Raw genomic sequence first — 26,353 nt, forward strand, 5'->3', positions numbered from 1 at the left:
TTTGTACCAATAAGGTAAACAATCTACATTTTTGTGTATAGTAACAGCTCATCTTTTTCATGATGAAAATAGCATTTGCAGCGGCAATCTACACCAGTGTATAACAAAACACTACTCGGTACCGACACAGGTTACATCATAGTGTTGTTAGATGCGACTAAAAAATCATAGACAAAATCTTGCAGTAAAATAGTGTACTAGGCTATGAAGAGTTCTAGTAAGAAAGCACTAATGCACAAAACAAAAAGCACTACTGAATTTCACCATCCTCACCGAGTTCACCATCTTCCAGCTCTTCGTATCCACCACTACGACGAGATGCATCGCGTTCTTTTTTGTGTCTCTTGCGTCGACTTTCACCGTCTGATTCAGGTGAATGTGCATGCTGCAAGCAGGAAAACATAACCAAGAATCAAGACAATGCACTAATGCCACCAATAATGGGGGTTAATAAAAAGGTGTAATACTCCGTGTGTGCTCTTGAGCCCATAGGATAAAATAACATTGGGGCCTATATGAGCAACATGAGAACCCTTTTTAGAACTTCTACAGTCAAAATTGGTTTAACCTTTTATTGTATGAGTCTCTACACCAATCTCACATAGTGGTCAAGTCCTCATCTCTCACAGATCTGCAGACAACTTTGCACATTACCTGGTGGTGGGGGTATAGATTGGAATCGAAGGAAAACCATTTACATTAAAGGGAAAATTACATTTTTGGTCCTTTAGTTATACCCGTGGTACAACCTTAATCCTTGAGTTATATGTGTGACCATCAACCCCTAAGTTATGCATGAAGTGGCGGGGACTATTTCTACCACCAATTTGTCACTTAATAAAGTGGCTGATTTGGTCCTTCAAAGACTAAAATCGCTACTCAATGCATAACTTAGGGATTAAAGATGTTCACGCATATAAATCAGGGACTAAGTCTGTACCACGAGTATAACTGGACCAAAAATGCAATTTTCCATACATTAAATGGTTAACCATTTTGACCTCTTGACTTCCACTCAGGGTCCAACTTGTGTTGCATGTACAAACCTCAAAGTTAGATAACACAGCTGGGATATGTGTGGGTCTGAGGTGTTTTAAAATATTAATTAATTTATTAATTACCTTCTTTGACTTCTTCCGTTCACCACTATGTCGACGGGACTTCTTAGTTTCCTCTTTCTCATCCTTATCAGAAGTCACATCATCAGTAGAGCTATGATGCCGTTTCCGATGTTTCCTATCTTTGTCCTTATCCCTCTTTTTATCTTCTTTGTGTTCATATTCAACGAAATCTACACTCTCACTATCAGCATCATCCTTTCTCGAACGTTCTTTTCCCTTCTCCTTTTCTCTCTCACGCTGCTCTTCCTTCTCCTTGTCCTTCTCTTTTCTCTCTTTATCTTTTCTCTTTTCTTTCTCCTCTTTTTCCTTATCCTTTTTAGCCTGCAATCGTTGAAGACAAAGCAAAAAAGTAAATATATTGATAACTTATTATAACTAAAAATCAGCAACAGCTACATATATGCTCATAAAAATTGAGAAATGTGATATTTTTTTCCAACTTTCAATCTCTAGTTTGCAAGAAACCATCTTACTTTGTCAGCTCATTCTAAGCCGCAGGGCCAGAAATGGGTGTGGTATTTCAAAAGAGTGATTTGTATTTCCTCATTCTTTTCAATTGATTCCAAATTGTACCCTGATTTTTTAGACTTTTCATTCTAAAAAACTTGGCAAGTGTCAACGTGACATTGAAAAAGTTTTAAAATATAAAAAGCTTGATTACTATCAGATATAAACTATGGAGTATTACCTTTTCCTCCTCTCGTCTGCGTTCCTTTTCTTTTGCCTTCTCCTGCAAGCGAGTAACATATTCCTCAAAGATTTCCCTCAAGGTTGTCTCTTCTCCAATAGCTCTAGTTAAAAGTGCAAGCGGGAGGAAATAAGACCCAAACAATGAAAACATTAGAATAACAACCAGAGATGTTAGCATGAAATATGTAAGCAAATATAAAAAGCAATTACTTGTATTCTGAGCTATCCTCCACAAGCTCTTTGCATTCCTCCCAACTAGAAGCAGCAGTTATTTCCTAAAGGTAGAAAACGAAAATATTCAGATGTAGATAACAATTAATTTGAGGCAAAATGATGTCATTAAAAGTAGATCTTGCACACATCAGCATTGCTCAGCATCTCAACAAAATCTTTTGCAAGCCGTTGACGCTTTTTAGCTTCTTTCTCCTCCTTATCCTTGGCTCTCTCCATGAGGTCCTCAAAAATGAGCTGCAAACAGAAGGAGAAACCAAATTAAGCACAACATTGAAGAGTGAACTGGACATAAACAGCAACACTTATGAAATGTTTGTGTGTACAAGGTGCCATCATCTTATAAACAGCAACAATCAAATCTTCATTCACTATGAAATGTTTCTCATGAAGAGAGAAAATGTTAAAGACAACTTTTGTCCTTGTACCCAAAGTTCAGGATGACTATTATACAACGAAAAGGATGTAGAATTTAAAATGTCATAGAAACTCAAGCCACACAAGTTAACAAAGTAACAATGTACGTGGCGAGGGGGTGGGGGGGTGGGGGGGGGGGGGAATAAATCGAAATAATTATGTCTGTGTGTGTACAAGGTACCATCATCAAGCTTTCAACTGAGGTAAGATGAATAGGAAAACTGAGAATCTTTTGTTGCTTATAACAAGAAGATATATATGCAGCCAAGAATTCATACCTGCAAATTAACCTCAGAAATGGATGGGGTACCAATGGTTTCCAGAATAGCAGCTTTAAAGTCCTCAAATGACCATAATGGTGAGAATGTTATCTGAATGAGTACACATGCCAAATAAGGATTATGCAAACAATATATCCAAGCAAGATGGTGGAATAAAAAAGGGAACGGTACTGAAAACCATACCTTTTCTGACTTCAAGACATTTTTAACACGTGTTTTGTCTTCATGATACTATTCAAAGTACAAATTCAAAGGAAAAACGAGTTAGTACAAGCTGTGGGATTTTTCATTTTGGCAGAAATACAAACCATATCCAGTTCCTATTGGCTTGTTGGAGACTAAGCAAGACCAAAGATGAAGTTTGTTGCAAAGTAACAGTATAATAATATCATGTATGTCAGTATTTGTCAGGAAGGATTATAGCCAAATTTGTATAGAAGTCTCCAAACTATAACATTCGTTTTATATTAAAAAATAACGTGTCACATAACTCTAACATGACTTCAGCATTGAATTTTTTTATGTGACTAACTTCTCTCACCAATCCACAAGACCCTCCTCAATCTTATACATCACCTTAAAAGCATACATAAAAGCCAACCCAGAAATCATAAAGTAATCACAATAAATGAAACTAGCATGAATAACCACTTAACCGGTTGTTTACAGATCAAACATCAAGGATTTGGAACAGTGAAACATTTCTACCTGATTTTCCAACTCTTCCACAACATCTTCAAACAAATCCTTTGGTGTAGAACCTGAAGTGTTGGATGCAACAGCCTGATAAGCCACGGACTCCTTCACCTATCATTCCCAGCAACAAGAGGAAAGAAACATAAAAAGGATGAGCCAAAGCTGAAATAATATCATTCGCATATATGGTGGCCAACCCCCTTCCAAAATAACGAGAAAGGAGGAAAAAAAAAAAAAAAAAAAAAAAAAAAAAAAAAAAAAAAAAAGATGAAGAAGAGAGTGAAATAGTGCAATACCATTGGACAATAGTCACGCCATAGTGTTTTAGCAGTGACTGTGCCAGCAGCAATATGGTCTTCCATCATATTACGAAAAGCATCACGGTTCTTGCGCTCAGCACGTCTCAATTGTTCCTAAAGTTAATCCAAATGCAATTAAAATCTTCAATCATCAATCTTAATGTAATACAGTACATAGAAATCATTTTTAAAAAACACCTTTTGTGTTTTCCGTTGCTCTTCCTCTTCCTTCTCCAAGTCACGAATATATTCCTGTCATAATGGCATATCAGTATTCTATTTCTAGACACCAATGTGTTAAAATGAATAGTGTACCTGGAAAACCTCCAAGCGATCAATTTTTTCAAGGCGCGAGCATCTTTCATCATCTTCCAAGAGATCTTGAACTTTCCGCCACTGTGTGTCCACCTGAGGCCCCACCCCAAAAAATGAACTAGTCAGGAAAGTACAAAAGGGGGCAAAGGAAATCAAATCGAATTGTCATTCAACCATCCCACTCCCACCCCCACCCGAATCCAAAAACATCAGGAGTTAATAAAGATACCTTGATAAATCCACATGTTTCTAAGAATTGTCTATACTCTACTCTGTTCCTTCGGTAGTCCTCTTGAGCTTTTGCCTTTTCCTGGATACACAAGTACACAAGGACTAAGTCACATTTGGAAAATATTGTGTGATCCCTTCCAGTTGCAGGATATAGCATTATAATCTATCTGAAGTAATCATCAGCAATTTAATTCAAAGTACAGATGCAAAAGCGCACAAACAATACAAGTAGATAACCTGACATTAGGCTTTTCACTTATAGGTATTTTGCACTTATCTTACTCAAAGCATAGGCCTTCTTCATTCTGTAAAGATACCGACTGGTATTTGGCTAATGCAAAAATTACTCACTAAGAATACATAACTTTCACACTCAACATCTTCTGCTAACCTTTTTCTGAAGATCCACTAAATAGTTTCTGAAGAGATCTTCACGATCTGCCTCTCTTTCAACAGCCTTGAACCGTTCATCATCTTCAAAAATTGTTACTGCCTTGCTAGATTATCAAACAAGATACCCCATAAGAATTTTATAAGACTATTTTACAAAGGCGTATCTGAAGTCTGAACAACTAAATATATGAAGAGCAAGTACAGCAAAACATGGGTATTAAATAAAAATGTCCCTACCTCCATCTTGTTGATGATGTAAGTTCCTTGGACTCCTGAAGGGAAAATTAAAAATTAACAGTGACAAAAGAAGTCAGGAGTTGATCCATTTCATTCAAAAGATGCTAATTATTTGAACCAAGAACAGCACAACTAATCATAAAACCATTGTAACAGCATGGACACTACTAAGTGTGGCTTGGTGCAGCATACTCTAATTCAATACTGTTTACTATAGGCTGGAAACAAGGGCAATTATCATAAAGAAAATGTAGTATGTTTTACTACATTAAATAACCTATTAGAATGTAAAATATATTGAAAATGCATCCACAAGGCTACTCTAAGACTACAGCTTCAATAAACCAAGAGGCAAGAATAACTTATTGAAAACAGTAAAAAGAAATGAATTATCTAAATGTTGCTTAAAATACATGAACACTACAAAGCTTACTTCCAACATCTTCGTGAATTCCTCCTTGGCTTTTCTCTGTCTGAGGCGCCTCTCCTCAGCCTCCAGTTTCTTCCTTTGCATCAAGTACTTTTGTAAACCACAAAATATGTCAACAATCAGACACAAGTTTGAGGTATTATTATATTAATTAATTAATAATTAATGTACCATAATTATAAACTGTACCCAAGAAATCACTTAAAAAGGGCAATTAATAGATCAAAAAAACAATATTCAATCCTTCTTGGGGAGAAAGTTTACGAAAATGTTCTATACCTCATTGAATGCCTGCTTCCTCTCACCATGAATTTTCAGTGCTCCATACCGTTTGTCATTGGCTATTGCTCGCACTGTCTAGAATGGCAGAAAACGAAGAGATTATCAAGTACAGTCAGATTTAGTATGCAGGCATCTAGTTGGCTAGGAGCATATTAAAGAGAGCACATCATTTAACTAACCTGATCCCAAGTCCAGTCAGATCCCACATTGGCTGATTCTAATAGAGCTTTAAAAGCATTTTTGGCCTCCTAAAGTCAACAAAAGCAATCAGTTTATAAAGAACTCACACAATTAAATACAGAAGATTCTAAATATATACCTGCTTGGTGGCATAGACCAAAGGTTCTTCATCTGCTGCTTTCTCCTCTGAAACAGTAACATGAATGTTTGTAGCAGTACTTTTCTTCATCTGATGTAAGACACATTTTTAAAAAAAAAAATCAATAAACAATGTTATTCTACCTAAACAACAAGTTGGAGAAAAAGATGGGTGTGTCAGAGAGTACTGTTCATGCTGAAAGCAAAATAATTGGTTGAAGAAACAATGTGCTCAGGAAAACAATTTAATAAAAGAGGTGGGAAGAATGTACAGTAATAAAAAAAATAAAAAATAAAAGTGGGTGGCATAACTCATAGGGCAAGTACATGTTGGCAGATAGAATTACATCCAGCTGAAACAATCATTTTGGCACTCATGGACATATAGAGCTGAACTAGTGGCATATCAACAATGACTCGGAAAGGTTAACATACCTCAATATCCTGTATGGAAGATACACCTGAGGAAGCAACAACTTGAGGAGACGAATTCTCCACGCCATTCCTGATATACACACATCCATCAAAATAAGTTACAGGCATACACCAAGCACATTCAGATAACCTAACCAACAGAAAGCGTCCATACATAGGTGCCTGGTTGGAGCTAGCCAAATAAGCAGGATCTGCATTACTCCCCAGTGTAGCAGCAGGTGAAGAAACACTAATTGAGCTTGTTATAACAGGGTGCAAAGTAGCAGAATTTGCTGATGATCCAGAAACCACCGTAGATGGAGCATTAACAACAGAAACAGCGGGTGTAACTGGTGCAGAGCTTGAAGCTACTCCAGAAATTGTTGAAGGACTAGAGCTAACCGGGGTGACAGCAGTAAATTGTTGTTCAGTTGAGGTGCCAGCTGCACCAATTGCAACTTTAGATGTCAAGCCTGCATCACCCTGTGATCCTGGAGCAGCTGCTTTTTCAGCTTGTTCGCGGGCCAACTGATACGATTACTTCTAAAGTCAGTCCAAAAAAACAACAAACAAAACAAATAATGTTAATGCAATCAAATTTTTAAGTACCTTTAATTCCTCAGGTATTTCCCATTTTGACTCCTTCTTTTCTTTGTGATAGTAATATCTGAAAGTCACAAGCATAAATAGGGGGGCAAAATTAAAGGTCCATGTCTCAGAACCACCGGGTAAAAAAAAAGGGCGGGGGCGGGGGGGTGTGATCAATCCATAAGAAGTCTCCCACTGTAATAACTTACTTTCTGCCATTTTCAGTTGTGAATTCTTTCCAACCAGTTAATGCCTCTGCTCTCTGGAAAAGAAGCGCAGTGGATAAGTAAATACAAGACTGATCATCTAAGCAAACAATATTATAAATCCACCATATACCTCTTATATGAAAACTTAAATTATGATAGAGATACAAAAATAGTATTGCATACTTAAAAAAGTAAAATCTCATAAAAAAGAAAGTCACTACCTGAATGTTCACTAGCATTGGAACATTTATACTTGGATAAAAGTGACTTCACAAATTAAACAACGATTGAACCATCCGTACATGTATTGCTCAAGCAGGGTACAGAAAATGGTCATTATCAAGAGAAGTATATAAAATATATTACACCAAGCAATAACAGGTACCTAATCCAACTTAGCTAAGGAACCACCATTGTCAATCCCCTCCCCCCAAAAAAAAACTTTCAGCTGAGGGGATGGGACATTGGAAAAAAATTAGAATTAAGTTGTCAATTATGGCATAGAATGAAACAAATCATTGCCTGCCTTGAAGAGAAACTTCCTTCAAAGTGAGCATTGAGAGCAGTCGATATATTCCTGTGATTTTCCATGACAGCTACAAACCAGTAGAAGAACATGCAAACAAAGGGAGAACACATATAAAACCGCTTTGTGCAATTCAAATTTTGCTTACTGAATAGTCAAGATCCATAGGTAGCAATGCTAACAAAAACCCAAAGCAACCAAAAGCAATCTAGAAAAAGACTTTGTACTTAATTTCCGGAGTAGCAGAATGGAAGTTGGCTCACCTCTAGAGGTGTCATTAATTCCAAAGGCTTCTCCCAGCTAGACTGTTTTGTAATCTTGTTGTAGTAATACCTAATGTGCACAAATGTTGTGTTGGTTAGAAGAAATCCATCCACAATTTAGAATTCAAATGAACGAGTCAGATCATGCAGTTCCCTATCTTTGATAGGCTATAGAGAAACATATTTTTAGTTCCTTTGAAATAAAGAGGGTAAAACAAGTCTTAAAAACTTCATTATAAGGACTAACTAACCTTCTTCCTGAGACCTCATACTCTTGCCAATCAGATGTCGACTGCTCAGCACTATTCTGAGTATTAGCAGCCTAATCAGATCCCCAAGTGGTGGAAATTTGGAAATTGTGTTAGGGGGAAAAAACCATACAAGATATGCAAGGTGTAGGAGAAATTAAATCATTGCCAATAAAAATATTTTTTAGAGTCAGATCTAGAAATGATGATATAAATCACGGGATGAGAAAAAAGTGTGTAAGACCACAGGATCATACCGCAACTGCAGGAGCAAAGGCTGAGGGTTGCTGACTGGTATGCTGCATAGGTGCACTCTGATTTGCAGGTGGCACCCAGGGTTGTCCTCCAGCTGTGAATGCTGGTGTACTTATCTGGGATGACATGTTGATGCCACTGTTTGTCTGGCCAAAAGAAGATGCTGCAAACTGCAAGCATAAAAATGAAAAATGAGGAAGTTATAGTAGACAGGATACAATGAAGGGAAATTCAAGTGCTAAAAAATCAATAACATTGATAACAATGCTTAATCTGTAAGTCCAGTGGCACTCACACCAGGCATGTGATTATTCCCAGAAGGAATCATTTGTTGAGGCTGCATTGACGCAGATGGAATAGGCATATTTGGTTGCATCTGAATTGGCTGGGATGAAGGTATGTGACCAGGGCGTGGAGGAAAATGCTGCATTGGTTGAGAAAATTGCATTGCTTGACTTTGTCCAGGACCCATACCAATGTTTGGCATTTGTACAGGTGGAGCAAACGGCTGTCCTTGTTGTGCAGGTGCTCCAGGTTGAAACTGCAACAAAAAATTTGCTTGCTCATTAGTCTTAGAAAATAAAGCAGCAATAACATGCCAAACTCAAAAAGAAGTCAAGTAACATACTTGCATGGGAAACGAACCATAACCATGGGGCGCCATGGGTCCACCTGGATGTGGCCGAAGAGGCTATAAAAGGTTTTAACAAGAGAGAAAAAATTGAGATTCAGAATAGATGAACAGATACTATAATTCAAGAAGAGAAAAACATAACTATTGAATGTCTTTAATAATAAAAGAACCCAATGTCGAATGTGCCAATGATATAGAAATTCTTTACCTAACAACATAAATAACTAAAAACTGCAAAACTGTTCCCAAAAATCAAAGCATACAACATCTTTATACACATCATGCTCATCACCTTTAGTAAAAGGAAAATTAAGTTCACTTATAGTGCAGGCATTCACAGTGATCTAAACATAATACCTGTGCACCAGATGGCGGTGGATTAGTTGCCATGCCAGCACATACACAATACTTCAACTTCCCAACAAGGCAGCCTGAACTGTTATCAAAATCAAATATTTGCAAACAATCATATCACAGTATAATATCCATAAGTCTTTCAACATTTCTAACACGCCCAAATTATTCCACTTGGCTAAACAGTTTTTATTACAACTGATCTACAGACACCGGAGCTATAATTTACATCTTTTTCAATATAGCTTTCACCAAATTGAAGTGTGACTGAAATTAAGCGCTATCACGAAGTAAAGTAAAAAATTATCATAAGTAGAATCTGATCAAAAGTTCATGCTCAACACGAAATTAAAAATTAAAGATATCAAAACAATAATGGAATTAAAATGTATATCTATCAGACAAAAGAGAAAATTCTGCGGAAGTATCCTTGCGTGTGTCTGAGAGAGGAAGAAATGAACAAATACCTGAAGAAAGATCGCCCGCGAAGGTTTATACAGATTGGTTTCTAAAAGCGGTGTTTTCTGGGAGCAGGGGAGTTTGATAGATTTCAGAACGTGTAATGTGAAGTGTAAACCCTATCGGGCGAGTCGGGTCCGAGTCCGATACATACTATTATCTCCGACCCAATAGTCAGGCATTAGGCATTAACAAATTTGTAGTAAGCAAATCAAGTTACATGATCCCAAATTAACAATTCTTTATTTTGATTATGTTAGCAATATTCAAGTGTCTTGAGCAGTTGTCGATATTGATTTAACTGTTTATATATATATATAACAAATAACAAATCTATTTTATATATGTGTTATAAAAATGACAATAATTAATATGTGACATTGAATTTGGTTATGGTATTTTTTTTTTTGAAAACTTGTTATGATATTTAATTATAACGACTTATTATTATATTTTTGTTTACAATATAAAACAAACAAAATTTATAAACTATATTGAATATTTTTGGACTCGAAATCATAGAATAATTTGCCAAAGTCAATAACTCCTATTGGATAATTGGTTTAGACATTGGTGTCATATAACCAACTAACCACAAAGATCGGTTATTATACAGTGGATCGTGGTTGTCAAATGAAATTGTAATAGAATTAAAATGATAATTTAGTCTTGCTGAAATGAAACTAGTATTTGTGAATAATGAAATTAAAAACAGAGCGCATTCAACAACGTATATTGGCAAATGAAACTATAGTATAATTAAAATGATACTTTAATGTTGTTAAAATGAAACTAAAATCCATAACCATACATTAACATATATTGTCAAATGAATGTGGAGTGTAATTAAATTAATGCGGTAGCTATTATAATTAAACTAGTTTGTGTGGAAAATAAAATTACAAAATAGAACCCATACAATAATGTATATTGTCAAATGAAAATGCAGTAAAATTAAAATGATACTTTAATATTGCTATTATGAAACTAGTGAGTATAAAAATGAAACTGAAAAAACAAAGCAATATTATCTATCAAACGAAATTAAAGTGTAATCGGAATGATACTTACTTTATAGACTACACTATTACATGGACTATGGTCCATAGTAAAATTTGCCCCACAAAAGACCTTGGTATCAAACATTTGGGACAACTTATATTATGGGGCATGGTATGGTTCATATCATTGCAAGATGAACCATTAATGAATATTTATTTTAAATATACTATAAACATGGACGGAGCCAAAGGGGCAGCTGCCCCCTCACCTCACCCTCACCCCATATATAATAGTTGTATGTATGTATATATAGTATACGTTTTAGTATTAGTATTAAAAAAAAAAAAAGAAGATAAATGTTAATAAGAAGTGAAATAAATTAGTTGGCAGAGCATACATTTGGTTATAGTGAAAATCTAGAGTTCAAATCCTTTGTTGGCATTAACACAATTTTACAGTTTCTCTTGACTTCAACACAATCACATTGTTAATAGCTTTTTTTTTTTTAATATTTAATAAAATACACACACATATATATAACATTCCTTTATATTAAAAATGAGATGTGTAATTTATAATGTGTTATCTTTTTTTTTTTTGAAAGGTTATAATGTGTTATCTATTCAAATTATTTTATCAAATTAATTATGTTTTAATATTTTGTTACGAATATTTTTAATAAAATTTCAAGGTGTTTTATTTTTCGTCCATATCCAACAATATTTATACATATATTTCTTGGATAATTTATTATTATTTAAAAATTATCTAAAATGTTTCGCCTTCACTCGAAAAAATTGATGGATCCGTCCTTCCTTTTTCGCCCCCTCTCAACAAAATTCATGACTCCGTCTGGACTATAAATTTATTGTTAATTAATATAATATAAATTCATTTTCAAATAATATATTAATAATGAATTTGTGATACACTAAAATTAAATTTATATATCAATTATTTATTTTGTAATATGGATCATCATCATGAGTATAGTGATTAAACATTAAGCTTGGAATCATTAACAAACGGGCCTAATTGGTTGCAGACTTAGGAATTAGGGCTAGGGTTTCAAATAGCCTCGCATCCGCCACTCCCCATCTATAAAGTTCCCCATTAGGGGAGTCGTCTTGCCACACATCCTGTAAGTTTCGCTTCTCATCTAATCGACTGTTACCGTGCTTTGCTTCACTATCTGATTCCATTTTCAAGTTCTGTTCAATTCTCTATCATGTTTTGGTGCGATGATTATAAAACAATTCCTCGTTCTGAATGCTGTTGCCACGGCATGACAGACTCTTTACACCCATAGAATATGAGCACCATATCATTCATAAATTTTTAGTTGGTGAAGTTTCCATGTTCTTATTGAACCTTTAGTCATATAAGCTATGTTTGTGAATTTGATCTGACTTCCATGCTGCTTTGTTTCTGGTGTTATTTGTTTGAATTTGATTTGATAGGAGACTGGTCTCTTTTTTCTCACATGGCATTTCTTGTTGACTTGTGCCTGACCTCTCCTGAAATTCAACTAAGGTGGTGTTTAAAGCCCTAATTTGTCTTCAACAATGATTTCAAAAATTAGGGTTACGCACGCCTCCAAACTCAAGACACTACAAAAGTTAACTGAGGTTGTGAACTGTTTGATGTCTTCTTTTCAATGCTGCTTCATAGTGATTGCTGATTAACCGGTAGTGTGGCATTTCTAGAGTTTACAAGACACAAAAATGGGTTTGAGAACAAAAAGTTTTAATTTTCACTGATAATTATATCATTAACATAGAATGGGAATTTTTTAAATTCTTCTAGAAATGGATATCGGATGTACTGTATGATTTCAGCTAGTGAAGTTTTTTTCATGTTATTTTCAATCTAACTATCTGAGAGGTAAAGTTCTTTTGAGAACACGACCTATATAGCTATATATGCTTCATATGGTGTAGCAATTAGCCAAATAAGATTCTGTATTTTAGTTGTCTGTGACTGGTTAATTGATGTCCCAATGTGCTGATTTATCATCTTAAAAGAAGTTAAATTAAATTTCAGTCATTGTACTATTGGCGTGTTTTTTGTGGGTTACATATCCCTAGCCAGCCCAAGAAATGTGCAAATTCATCAGCCTATTTGCCTAACTCAATGGACCAATTGCTGGTTTATAAATTTGAAATCATGTAAAGTCTTTCATAAATCATGTAATATTTGGAAGGTTTCAAGTGAGATGAGCTCAAATGTTGGAATTTCCCAGTTGGACCAATTTGCTTTTGCTTGTGACCTGTTGATTATACAACAGGTAGGCTTGTTGATGGAAATCAGCCCCCTGCATCCAATCTAAGTGGTTTGTTCTAAGAAGCTCTGACAGTCCTAGAATTTCAAAGCAGCATTGTTTGTCCATCTACATATGTTGCATATTTTCTGATTTATTTGCTTGTTGTAGTCTGTTATGTATACAACTATTCTACTGTCAAAACAGGCAACATTAAATGGCTATGTTTATTTGTATATTCTTACAATGTTAGAGCTAGAATGTGCTTTGTTTCATAACGCTCTAAAGTATAAAGGTGTGTAGCCTCTGCAGTGTCAAAGCATTCTTGCTGCATAATTAGCATTCAACGCAATGCATGTAAACCTGTATTAGTCTTTTTGAATTCTAGTGGCTTTTAACGCAGTACTGTCGGGTGTTATTCGTTAATGGGCTGTTTGTTAGACATTAATTGTATTGTAATTCCACCACAATTCTCTGATCACCCCAATTACAGTGTTTGGTTGGAACACAATACTCTCCTTTTGTTGTATTGCAATTCAGAGGACATTTGGTTGGAAGGTGACATTATTACCCTTGGTTAGGGGAGTTGTATTGCAGCACATCCTGTAAGTTTTGCTTTCCTCTAATTGGGTGTTACCGTCCATTGCTTCAATATCTGATTCCATTTTCAAGTTCTGTTCAATTCTCTATAATGTTTTGGTGCAATGATTATAAAATAATTCCTTGTTCTGAATGCTGTTGCCACGGCATGACAGACTCTTTACACCCATAGAATATGAGCACCATAGCATTCATAAATTTTTCGTTGGTGAAGTTTCCATGTTCTTATTGAACCTTTAGTCATATAAGCTATGTTTGTGAATGTTGATCTGACTTCTATGCTGCTTTGTTTTTGGTGTTATGTGTTTGAATTTGATTTGATAGGAGAATGGTCTCTCTTTTTTCTCACATGGCATTTCTTGTTGACTTGTGCCTGACCTCTCCTGAAATTCAACTAAGGTGGTGTTTAAAGCCCTAATTTGTCTTCAACAATGATTTCAAAAATTAGGGTTACGCACGCCTCCAAACTCAAGACACTACAATTTCTTAAATTAGCGTGGCATTTCAAGAGTTTACAAGACACAAAAATGGGTTTGACGACAAAAAGTTTTAATTTCACTGATAATTATATCATTAAGACCATAGAATGGGAAATTTTAAAATTCTTTGAGAAAGGGATATTGGATGTACTGTCTATGATTAAGTTTTGTTCATGTTATTTTCAATATGACTATCTGAGAGTGATAAAGTTCTTTTGCGAAAATGACCTATCTGGCTATTCATGCTCCATATGGACATATGGTGTAGTAATTAGCCTATTAAGATTCTCCATTTTAGTTGTCTTTGAGACTGTGACTAGTTACTTGATGTACCAAAGTGCTGATTTATCATCTTAAAAGTAGTTAAATTAAATTTCAACCGTCTTACAATTGGTGTGTTTGTTGTGGGTTACATACCCCTAGCCAGCCCAAGAAATGTGCAAATCCATCAGCCTATTTGCATAGCATAACTCAATGGACTAATTGATGGTGTACAAATTTGAAGTCATGTAAAGTCTTTCATAAATCATGTAATATTTGGAAGATTTCGCATGAGATGAGCTCAAAGGTTGGAATTTGCCAGTTGTACCAATTTGCTTTTGCTTGTGGCCTGCTGATGATACAACAAGTAGGCCTATTGATTGAAATCAGCCCCTGCATCCAATCTAAGTGGTTTGTTCTAAGAAGCTCTGACAGTCCTAGGATTTCAAAGCAGCATTGTTTATCCATCTACATATGTTGCATATTTTCTGATTTATGAGTTTGTTGTAGTCTATTTTGTATGCAACTATTCTACTATCATAACAGGCAACATTAAATAGCTATGTTTATTTGTATATTCTTACGCTCTAAAGTATAAAGGTGTGTAGCCTCTGCAGTGTCAAAGCATTCTTGCTGCATAATTAGCATTCAACACAATGCATGTAAACCTGTATTAGTCTTTTTGAATTCTAGTGGCTGTTAACGCAGTACTGTCGGGTGTTATTCGTTAATGGGCTGTTTGTTAGACATGAATTGTATTGTAATTCCACCATAATTCTTTGACCACCCTAATTACAATATTTGGTTGGAAAACAATACCTCCTTTTGTTAAATTGCAATTCAGAGGGCGTTTGGTTGGAAGGTGTGAATAAAGTAGGAAATCAAATTATAATATGGAGTAGTAATTATTATACAAGTACATTTTAATATATGTACTTTTCTTCTTAAAATTACAGTAATTCTATTCTTATCTACCAAAAAATGTAATTTGAATTTTTTACTTTATATACACTTTTTTTTCCAATCAAATTACAATTTCTTTCTTCCCTAATTTTTTCTTCCGAACCAAACGCACTGTAAATTTTAGAAACAACTAAAGCTTCATGATATCTTAACCTTCTAGTTGTGGAGTTATTTCCTTGTACTACAATCCTATGATGCCTCCAAGAAATTCATGTAAACTTTAAAAAAGACATGTAAATATTCTCTAATGATGTTTCGTATTATGTATTTTCATTATTTATTGTAATTTGTAAATGGTTGCATCCTAGTTGGTTGTGGGTTTGATAACTACAAGTTTTAAGTTGACTATTAAGAGAGTTCTATATTTCTTAGTTTGAATTAGTTAGCTATAGGTTAGTCTCGTGACTATGACCTTCTTGATTTGAGGGTTGGTTAGGTTAATGATTAATCGATTATGACTCTAGGCTTCATCAAAGAAGTGTAATTTTATACTTGATTGTACTAAATTTTGTATGATTCTAAGCTTTATCAAATATATATATATAATTTTGTATTTGATTGTGTACCGAATTGATTATTCAAGGGTTTGGTTAATTACTTATTGTGTATATATATGTTATTCAAGTATCTACATCATGATTTTGTGGTTGTGTTTGATAGTAAAATTTAAGAGTAGAAAATGAGAATAGCCATATACGTATCCTTGCCTTTTATTTGATTGATTGATTGATATTTTGATTGAAAGTATCTGAGAATAGCCATGAATTTCTGTGGGTAATGTGGAGATGGTCTTCTTCCTCTTCACGAGGAAATTAAGGCCCACATTCCACACTGCAACCGATCAACCAACACGTATCCAATCGCCCAGAAAGAAAGAGACATTGTTGATTAAACCCACCAAACCACAGACAAAATCACATGATCAAACAAAACAAAAACCAAACAAGTCACTGTCAAATTAGAGCAAAAATCTAAACTTGAAGTCTGATGGATGCCATTTAGGCATTTACTCGGCTATTACACAAGCTATGTGTTCTCAAGGCTGAAAATATTACACAAGCAATCAAATTAACAAATCTTAACTGGAAAAAAGCTAGATTAATACTGATGATGATCTTCATCTTCTTGCTTCAGGGCTACAGAGCTTGCAGGGATGGGTTCATAACACTGTTATTCTCAGCTCTCGGACTGCTCCCTGCACTGCTATTCGAGTGTGAACAGAACGCCGCCTTCTGCAAAACCCCAGTCGGGGATGAAGCCATTCTTGGACTCCCATCCCATCCCTCCATGAGGTTAAGAGGGGCCGAGGCGTTTTTGCAGTCACCTGATGACTTACTGTTAGTGCTGTGAAAAACCTCGCCCAGAGGTCCACCCACAGATGATGATTCCCACGCTATGGGAATCCAGTTTCCTTGTCTTTGGTTGATAACCGCCCCCACTCCTAACCCCATTTGGGTGGTGGTTTCGTGCTCCCACGATAGTTTCAGCGGGGAAGCTGCAAGCTTCTCAGACACTGGAGACGACGTTGAAGACATGAAGTCTGAAGTGGACATTGGTATGGAGATGGAGAGGCGAGTTTGATCTGATTGGAGATCGATATCTGGCTGGTTCTTGGGCCAATCATCCATGAACTGATGAAGTGAATGGCGGGTTTTGCTCTCACGATCACTCACATCTTCATGAGTAGTACTATAGCTTGAAGAGCCGCCTTTACTCAAAGGATTTAGCAGAGGGTTGGAGCAGACTAATCCAAACCCTGATCTTGATGATGCTTCATAAGGATGATGCTGGTCTTTGATAATGGAATGTTGTTGACTCTCTTTTTCACCCTGATTCCCCTTATCCAGAAAGCTCCTAGAAACAGAAGAATAATCTTGCAACCAGTTAGCCAAAATTTGGGAAAAGAAACAGACAGTATTAAGACTAAGAGCATACAGCCATTAATGTGCAATCCAACTATCAGCTTAGACTTTTAGTTGAAATGGAGCACATGCTTCAATTTATATGATTTAAGATATATATATACCTGTAAAGGTGAGATGGTGGAGAAGGATTGGTTGAAAATGGCTGCAAATTGTTGTGATTTGAGAAGCCAATAGTGTCGGAAACACTGCCTCCGGGCACCACCACAGCTGCTGATGCTGAGGAAGTAGCCGGCGGCATCAGCTTAGTTGTTGCTGCAGCTGTTGTTCCAGCTTGACCTTCCACAGGCTTTCTTGAACGATGACGGCCTCTGTTCATATGCCGTTCGCAGTATTTTTGGTCGGCTACTGCATCTCTCGAGCACCGCCATTTCTTCCCATCTGTTCTCCTGCACCTCCCTGGCTCTGGATCAGTGGTGTTGGAGAATCCCAGATGGAAAGCACCCCATCCAACTGCCAACATATGAATACAGATTTGCAGATTTCATTTATCTAAAGAACAAGCTAGCCCTTTATTGCAGCACAAAATCAAGATAATAATGTATTTCAAAAGGGGGGAAGAGCAGAACTTACAAGAATTGGGTCTCAGGCCAGAATAAGCTGATAAGGCTGCAGAATCAAAGGCCTTTCTGATGGGGTTGAGAAGATAAGGAGGAATAGGCACATTTGCAGTTATGTACTTATAGATCAAAGCCTGGTGTTCCAGCTCCATCCACTGAGATGGAGTGAATGGCCCTCTCACTCCACTTACTAACCCATGCATGTTCCCAGAATTCAATCCTCCATACCCTGAAATGGAAACAACTAAATTACCTCAAGAAAGCCAAAAACTAAAACAGCTATCTTGATTGGTGGGTGGAAAAAGAAAAATGCCGCCTTTGGTATCAAGAATGTATGAGGAGGGGCAAGTAACATCACACTTTGAAAAAGGGATCACAAAAGTGTAGAAAATCTGGGTTTTGAGAGAGACCAATTAAGTAAAAAACAAAACCTCTGAGGAATGTGCATGAGTGACAGATGTTTTTTTCCCACTTTTCTACCTTCTTATTAGCACTGGCCAAACTGGTATCTTTGCAAACCAAGATTCTGTTGTGGAAGATGGTGTGAAAAGACATGGTTTCCAGCACATACTGGGAATTTAAAACTCAAAAACAGAAAACCCATGCAAGAAAGAAACAGTCTTTCCTAAAAAGCCACAAGCAGATCGAATGTTAACCCAATTTAAACATCAACTCAGGTTTTGGAGGCGAGTGGGCAGAGAATCATTTCCCTTCCAAAACGAGAAGCCTAGAGGTCTACTACCCAAACACATCATATGCCATTATTGCCATTTATGCACCATGGGTCACAATAAAGTTGGGAACTTTACGCGCAGAGCGTACCTGAGTTTCTGCTAAAAGCGGCATGGTAAGACGGCAATGGCAGTGTCTGCGAGTTGGCAGAAGAGAAACTGAGCATTTGCTGGCCGGATTCAGAGACTCCATTGGCATTAGATCTCAGTATAGCGGCGGTGGAAGTTTTAGCAAACTTGGTTTCTCTCCAGTCATCTTCGCCGGCCACCGCCGGCGGCGGCGGCCTTTCCTGCTTTAGAAATCCGCCAGATCCACACCACTTCAGCTTGGTCTCAACATCAGAAACAGCAGAGAAAACACTAGCAGTTGCTGGCAACACCCCAGTATCTAAACCCCCCAACACCCCCCCAAAATCCATCCTAAAAAGGGAGACCAGACCAGACCAGACCACACACCTAAAAACACAACAACAACAACAGACAGTGGAGACAATAACTACATAAACACAAACAGACGAGAGTAGTCCCTTGATTTCTTGGAGAAATGACCATTCTTATTAAAGATGATCCTTTTTTGAGGTCCCGGACACTGGGCGCGTGACTGTATAGGTGCTTATTAAGTGCTAGATAGCTAGCTACGTCTCTATAGTTATACCCAACCAGGCCTGAAAAGTGGAAGAAGACGACAGTACTAATATACTTACTGCGTTTTTCGGAACAAGTTGACGTTTCTCAAAGCTAAAAATAATTGGAAACCAAGACGGAGAAACAACCAGAGAGGAAATCGCACAAGTAACTTGCTTATATGGGAAATTCTTGCACCGCCTCATATAATTCAAATCTTTTAAGTCAATCATCAATTCTATTTGCATCACTCTAATTACTATTTACACCTTATTTAATAAGTGGGGTAAATATAATAATTTACTATTTGCACCAACTTCGTTAAAGTTAGTCGAACATTATGTTTTTATTTAAAAATATTTATTTATTATTTACTTTTATTTCAAAAAAAAAAATCATCTTCCTTCTCCGGTGAGAAAGCAGCCATCTTTTTTCTTTTTTAAATGTTTTCATTTTTAAATTTTTAATTAAAAAATTATTAATGCAATCTCGTAAATTACATTTGACTAGATTTTGTAAATAGTCATATTTATACCCTTATTTCAATTTACATAACCTATGTAATTGTTGAAATTTTCTACGTTTTTACCATTTCAAGTTATTTACACCTATTTTTCACTAGAGGGTAGTACAAATAGCAACACCTTGAGTCAATTACGGAGTATTTCTTTACCCCACTAGTACTAATTCAATCCCCAACCCCAAAGATCTGTTCATTTTGTACATAATCTCCACACTATTGCTGTCAAGGTTTGAACATTGATCGCTTTTCTCAAATACTGCCTACTGAATAGTAGCCCGTGCAAGCAATAAGGCGCATTACTAATTGCATTTTTGGGTGATGAGGGCACTATTTGTTTTTTTTTTTTTTTTTTTTTTAAATGAAGGTAAAACTGATAATGATAGTGTTTAGTAAATGACAGATAGCTGATTAAGATAATTAATAACTATTTTATATTGTAAATAAATTTTACAATGATATTTTTTAAAAAAATAATTACAAAATTTGTACTTAGAATGACAATTGTATGAGTATCTGCCAAGGTTGTTTTTTTTTTTTTTTTCTTTTTTTTTTCTTTTTTTTTTTAAGACGACGAAAGAGGTGGTAGAGTGCATGGAACAAATGCGCAAAAGCATGTGACCCTATTACATATATTCTACACTTTGATAGTTTGCTTTGTCCCGCTCTCATCTCTTTTTCCTCTCTCTTTCTATAACTATTACACAAGACTCATCCTTGACACAAACTCACAAAATAGCGTTTAAATATTCAAATCGATAATCTAACTTTGCTATAAAAGTTATTTCTAAAGTACTAAAAATTTAACTTTTAACATTAATATCAGTTCCTCGATTTGTAAGAATTTGACAACTTAATTTAAAAATAAAATATACAACCGTTAGGAAAAATTAGTATAAAGTAACACTTTAACGTTCATTTGGAAGTATTAATTTGGGTGGGGTCCACTTATGCTTTGCGTTGGGTCGAATCAGATTTGGATTCTCCTAGTTAAAATAATAAATTTGATATACTCCGTATTATATACTTGAAAATTAAAATAAATAATAGATGAACGAAAATTTGATTTAAAGTACATATAAAATTAGAGTTTGAGAAGACTTTTAAATATTATTGGTCTCACATTAAAATGTATTAGTATAAATAATACAATTTAACTTTGTAAACGAGTTTAAATTATATAACATATAAGCTCTCTTTTAAGCAAAATGTTTGTCCGAACAACTTACATATGTATACACATGATATTTGACTGGGTAATAAATAATATATATATTTTAAAAATTTAAATAAAGTACATACCGCACAATTAATCAAAGACCTACCTGTTGGAAAAGTATGCTGAGAATTGAATGCATGGATCACCAAAATTAGTAATGGTTGCATGTACTGTGCATTGTTAAATTCTTCACCAAATATTTTGTGTATTTAATTGCATGCATATGCTCTGAATTCATTCCTCCATTTGACCGGTCTGCAAATTCTCCCTATGCCTCTATCATATGCCTCACATATATGTATATACATATATATCTTGTAATTAATAATATATTAATTAGTAGTGTATAGTTTAGGTCCTATGGTTTAATATACCTTTTAATATTTTATAGTTATATCATACTTGAATTTATTTAAAGTCGGGTGATTTATACATGCATGACATGCATTCAATGAGACGTCAGTGAAAAATGATGATCACACATGCATGTGTGTATGTGTGTATGTATAAAAGACGAATGGTGAAACGCTATTATCATAATTTTTCTCTAATTTAGTAAAATAACAATGAAAATAGTCCACTAGTTGATTATAATTTCTTTAAAAAAAAAAAACAAACAAACTATAAACTCAACTTTATAAATAAAAAAATAAAAAAAAAAACAATATATAGGTGCAGGCGATATACCTTTCTCATTGTTATCATTTTATAATTTTTATTACTCTCTCAAAAAGAGTCCCTGATGAGATTTAAAATAAATTATTATTTAATTAGTTAAGGAGGATATTGGTTTGTCTTAAATTTCAATCTAGACATCTCCGGTCAATGAAGCAAGTGGGTAACGTGATAATTTTCCAATCTAGAGAGGACAATATTAAATCTTAACACCCTTTTGTCTACTCCACTTGCCTTTGTTTAAGTTACAACAACTAGGTTTATATCTATAATAAATTGCAATTAATAATATATTATTAATAAGATAATCAAAATTGAACTCCCAAAGCACATGACTTGCATACACACCATCATGAGCCCACCATTCAACTTTCCCCCTTTATTATTAATCATTAAATTTCACAAAATATTATTATAAAAAATTATAATATAATGATAGGACAAGAAAGATCAATATGTACACATAGTTACAACTTTTAGAATTATCTAGAATTTGTGACAAGGGGATTGGAAGTTATAAGATCCATAATGTCTAATGTACTCTGAGGCAAATTTATTTGCGAATTAGATATATATATGGTGACACATGTAGGGAGTGATCTTGAAATGCGAGTCCTTTGATACCTTTAATATAGTTAAACTTGTTTTGATGGCTAAATCGCGGTGGAATGGCTTGACTGATAGAAAGCTTAAAATGTAAAATATAAATTTGAATTTGTGTATATATATAGCAATGTCTTGACTTGAATAATAAGATTTGATTGAATATAAATAACTTAAAATGAAACTTTTTTCTTTAATGTTTTTATTCATTAATTTTGGTCAAAAATCAGTTTATGTCCATGCAGTGCAAGAAATTGTAAGTACGTACCAAACAATTGAATACCATTGAAGACAGTTGCGTCCTCGTTGGAGACATTGCTTAATGCCAGTTAATATGGACTTATTGGTTAGGGTAGTGATGTATTCCACTAGTCCTCCCCCTCCATAGCAGTAAATGCTGTGCTTGAAAAAGTTTCGAGATTTAGGTGGTGTTTGGTAAATGATTATTAACTGATTGAGTTAATGGGTTTGACTAATTGATATTATTAGCTTATTGTAAAAAAAATATTTGGTAAATTAGCTGTTAGAGCTAATAGTGATCAAATAAATCCAAATCAACTGATAAGCTAACTATTTTACCAGGTATATAATACTCAAAAGAAAGTATCCACAGACCATAGTCTCCTCCATATATGGTAGTATCAACTATGAAATAGTAAAACAGGTATCCACGCAGAGTGGCAGACTACCTTAAAAACCGTCCAATAAACCAAGCTAAGGATGTTGTCACAATTTGGTGGCGTTCATTAATATGTTTCCCTATTTCGATGGCAGCGCTGAACTAACATTTTTATGGGTGGGCCAAAATGAAAAGGCAGCATCATAAAATCATAGTACTACCAAATCGCAATATAGATTTCGCAAACTTTTGGTTGGACCCATCATATATTCATATCCCTCCTGTATAAATACCTAATCTATACACAACTTTATCCCGTGCTCGCATATGTTAAAAGTTAATGCTTCGGGTAATAACAACCCGTAAAAAAAAAAAGAAAAAAAAAAGACGAGCATAATTATTATATGTGGGGAATAATTTTACATATGGTGGTGTAAAAAAAAGGAGGTATTGTCCATTTCAAAAAGGGTCCCCGGGGCAAAAGAGTTTCACTGGTGACATTAATTCTCACACACATATGGACACTGCTTTCCCCAAGTGGCTACAATTGTGCTAGCCAGTAGCCACTTGTGACTATACAATACACACCCAATATAATACAACAGACATTATTGTCGCATGAATATATTCCAATGTGCATTGTACTATGCATATAAATATATATTAACGTACGATAAGCATGGAAATGTATGTATGTATATACATGCAAGAAGAGATAGGATTAGGTTTAAAGACCCAATGCATAGATATATGCATGCATGATTGTCGTGGTTGGCAGAATGGTGGATATGAAGGGGCAGTTTAATTGAGAATAAAAATGTGAAGAGATTAACAGAATTGAAACGTCTGGGAGATGATGAACACAAAATGACAAGCTAAGGGAGGGGAGGTGATGGAGATTGAGGAGACGAGAGTGGTTCGTTTCCTCTTTGCCGACAGGGGAAGTATGGGACCCAACACTTTTTTTTTTTTTTTTTTTTGCATCCAAATTATGCCAGCCTTTAAGGTCACCTATCCTTTTCTTCCCCACCACCATAGCGCCATGCTCATTCATGTAAGTCAAATGCCCCACCACCCCGCCCACCATTAATACAAATTGCAATAACATCCCACAACTTTTCTTGTCTTCAAGTTTTGGTACATAAGATAAGTCATAGGAAATAATTTACAAGTATCGTCTATGGGCGATAAGAATCAAACCATGTACCTCGGAGGAGTGGATAAACCTTATTTGAGATGTGTTTCAAGTTTCAACCGTTTACATGCAGGTACAAGATATATACCCTAGTGAAAGAGATAAAAAGCCAGATATGTTTCAACAGTCTTCACGTTTTTTCAAATATATACTCTCATTGCACTTTAATAAAAGATATAAAATATAAATTACTGGATATATCTCAATTGTTTACAAGTACCTCTCATTCATAAGAATTGAACCATGCACCTCAAAACGACTAATAAAACAAAGTTAATAATAATTAAGTCATTTATATTAATCAACAATTTTTGAACTTTGTCCTACTTTACATTGTCTGATCTTTTTTAGTACATATGAAAACTCTCAATCATTATCGGAGAATATGCATCGGATACACCTAATCTTATGACTTAATTAATTAGTCATATATAGCTGATCAATTTAAATTTGATAAACTAATATAAATTACTTATCACTAATCATTAGCTCAAATCAATATGGTCAATATGCTGCTTTTAACTTAAATGCATTGTTGGTTGGGCACTTGGCCACTTGGGTGAGATGAGGGTGAGTTTGATATTATTCTCGAGGGCCAATGTACAATCTTTATCTTCTTTCTGAGCCTTAAATATGGGAGGGAGGATTCGAAATGGGCGTTTTTCAATGAATTTACTTTTTATGTCCAAGAGCAACGTATTTCTGGATAATCATTTTAAATATTATTTCAACCAAAAGATATGCTTCTCTCTCCCTCTCTCGCACTTGCAACTTTTCCTCCCAGATATACATTAAAAAAAACAAAGAGAGAGAAAGAGTACGAATGGGTATCACTTTCGTTCTTGCTGTGAGTGTTGCATGAATGGTCATTTTCAGTATAATTGTATTTAGACGACAAACATTTTTAAAATCACGCTGTATTATATTCTCTACTACGTTAAAGTAAACAAAATTACTTGATTATTATTCGAAATAGTGATTAAATAGGTAAAACATGATTATAAAACGAGTTGTTACAACTATGATTGTGAATTGTTTATCACAACTAACTGAAAAGATCAATTGATATGAATATCTAATAAAAAATTACCATGTCAAAACCGTTAGTATAACGCACTATATACTCTCTACTAACTTTATATTCCATATAATGTACCCTAATATTTTTGTATTTAAATTTAATTACACTATCAAAGCCAAACACTTTGTGCTCAGATGGCATGTAGTGACCTCCGTGGAGATGTTATTGACTCTTTGTGATTCATTAAGTTGAGAAAGTATATTTGAACATATACTACAATATAATAGAGTCAATAGCATTTTTAAAAAATTACGCTATCAAAAGTAGAAAAGTTAAATGTAAAAACTATCAATTTAAACAATTACGTACACTATATTCTACATTATCATCATTCTCTTCTATGCCAAATGGTATCGTGATAAAGTTGACTAGGAGAGACTCTACGAACATGTATCATTGAGTACATCACGACCGTTATATATATATATATATATATATATATATATATATATATATATATATATATGCGTGTGTGTGTGTGCGTGTGTGTGTTATATCAAATGAAAACTAGTCTTTAGGAGATAAATAAGAATTAATATAAATCTTACATCTGAAAAAAATAAATCGACCAAATCAAAATTATTTAAAAAAAAAAAAAGTGGCAGCATTTTTTAATTATCACCAACTTTATTTTGCAAACTTGAACACTGAAATTTGTATTTTTCAAAAATTTTCAAGTTTGCACATTTAGTATTAACATATTGCACAATTAGAATTAACATTTTGTCACATTTAGTATTAAAAGATTGCACTTTCAAAAATGTGAAAGTGCATTGCACTTAGGGTTTTGATTTTCACGTTTTTACTGCTTAGGGTCTAGCATTACCGTTTAGATTTAAATTTTATCTTTTTCATTGATTTTATAAAATTTATCAGGTTTGCATATGTAGTTGTTAAAGATTGCATATATAAGTGTTTAAGTTTGCATAATGAAATTGATGATAATTACAAAAATATCACAATATTTTTTTTTAAATATGATCTGATATGCCAATTTTTTACAGGATGTAAAACTGTGTTTGGTTCTTATTTCTCTCATATGGTATTGTTTTCACATGATGCTTTATTTATATAAATATATATATATATATATATATATATATATATATATATATATATATATATATATATATATATATATATCTTTT

General features: G+C 34.6%; 2 protein-coding genes and 2 long non-coding RNA genes across 11 annotated transcripts in view; 2 read left to right on the top strand and 2 right to left on the bottom strand.

Annotated features, from left to right (window-relative positions):
* On the bottom strand, positions 1-10,025 carry LOC109170216 (pre-mRNA-processing protein 40A). 8 transcript variants are annotated; one of them, XM_019319225.1, is made up of 30 exons: positions 9,827-10,025; positions 9,436-9,514; positions 9,073-9,135; positions 8,740-8,985; positions 8,447-8,614; positions 8,193-8,263; positions 7,942-8,011; positions 7,153-7,205; positions 6,965-7,022; positions 6,531-6,883; positions 6,377-6,446; positions 5,943-6,035; positions 5,803-5,871; positions 5,621-5,698; positions 5,345-5,431; positions 4,912-4,946; positions 4,673-4,778; positions 4,280-4,360; positions 4,051-4,143; positions 3,934-3,987; positions 3,733-3,849; positions 3,449-3,547; positions 2,924-2,971; positions 2,738-2,830; positions 2,172-2,279; positions 2,022-2,086; positions 1,810-1,912; positions 1,122-1,442; positions 569-631; positions 296-385 (listed from the first exon to the last, which is right to left on the bottom strand). In XM_019319225.1, exons 2-29 carry the CDS (start codon positions 9,466-9,468, stop codon positions 617-619), a joined length of 2,850 nt encoding a protein of 949 aa, XP_019174770.1. In that variant the 5' UTR covers positions 9,469-9,514; positions 9,827-10,025; the 3' UTR covers positions 296-385; positions 569-616. The 8 variants fall into 8 exon arrangements, with proteins under 8 accessions (XP_019174767.1, XP_019174769.1, XP_019174768.1 ...); XM_019319222.1 differs by lacking the exon at positions 569-631 and having other exon boundaries at positions 1-385; positions 9,900-10,022; XM_019319224.1 differs by lacking the exon at positions 569-631 and having other exon boundaries at positions 1-385; positions 8,193-8,248; positions 9,827-10,022.
* LOC109170222 overlaps positions 8,625-26,353 on the top strand; it is a 21,703-nt gene continuing 3,974 nt past the window's right edge. Inside the window, exons 1-2 of the long non-coding RNA XR_002052382.1 lie at positions 8,625-8,719; positions 23,030-23,032. This is a non-coding gene — a long non-coding RNA (uncharacterized LOC109170222). The remainder of the gene's footprint in view (positions 8,720-23,029; positions 23,033-26,353) is intronic.
* Positions 11,948-15,281, top strand: LOC109170221. Its single transcript, XR_002052381.1, has 2 exons — positions 11,948-13,448; positions 15,094-15,281. It is a non-coding gene; the product is annotated as an uncharacterized LOC109170221 (long non-coding RNA).
* LOC109170219 (growth-regulating factor 1-like) lies at positions 16,376-19,465 on the bottom strand. Its single transcript, XM_019319231.1, has 4 exons — positions 18,761-19,465; positions 17,952-18,167; positions 17,483-17,831; positions 16,376-17,310 (listed from the first exon to the last, which is right to left on the bottom strand). The coding sequence occupies exons 1-4, from the start codon at positions 19,086-19,088 to the stop codon at positions 16,593-16,595; spliced, it is 1,611 nt and encodes a 536-aa protein (XP_019174776.1). The 5' UTR covers positions 19,089-19,465; the 3' UTR covers positions 16,376-16,592.

Source organism: Ipomoea nil, unplaced genomic scaffold, assembly GCF_001879475.1.
Source record: "Ipomoea nil cultivar Tokyo-kokei standard unplaced genomic scaffold, Asagao_1.1 scaffold3321, whole genome shotgun sequence".
NCBI classification, from domain to species: domain Eukaryota; kingdom Viridiplantae; phylum Streptophyta; class Magnoliopsida; order Solanales; family Convolvulaceae; genus Ipomoea; species Ipomoea nil.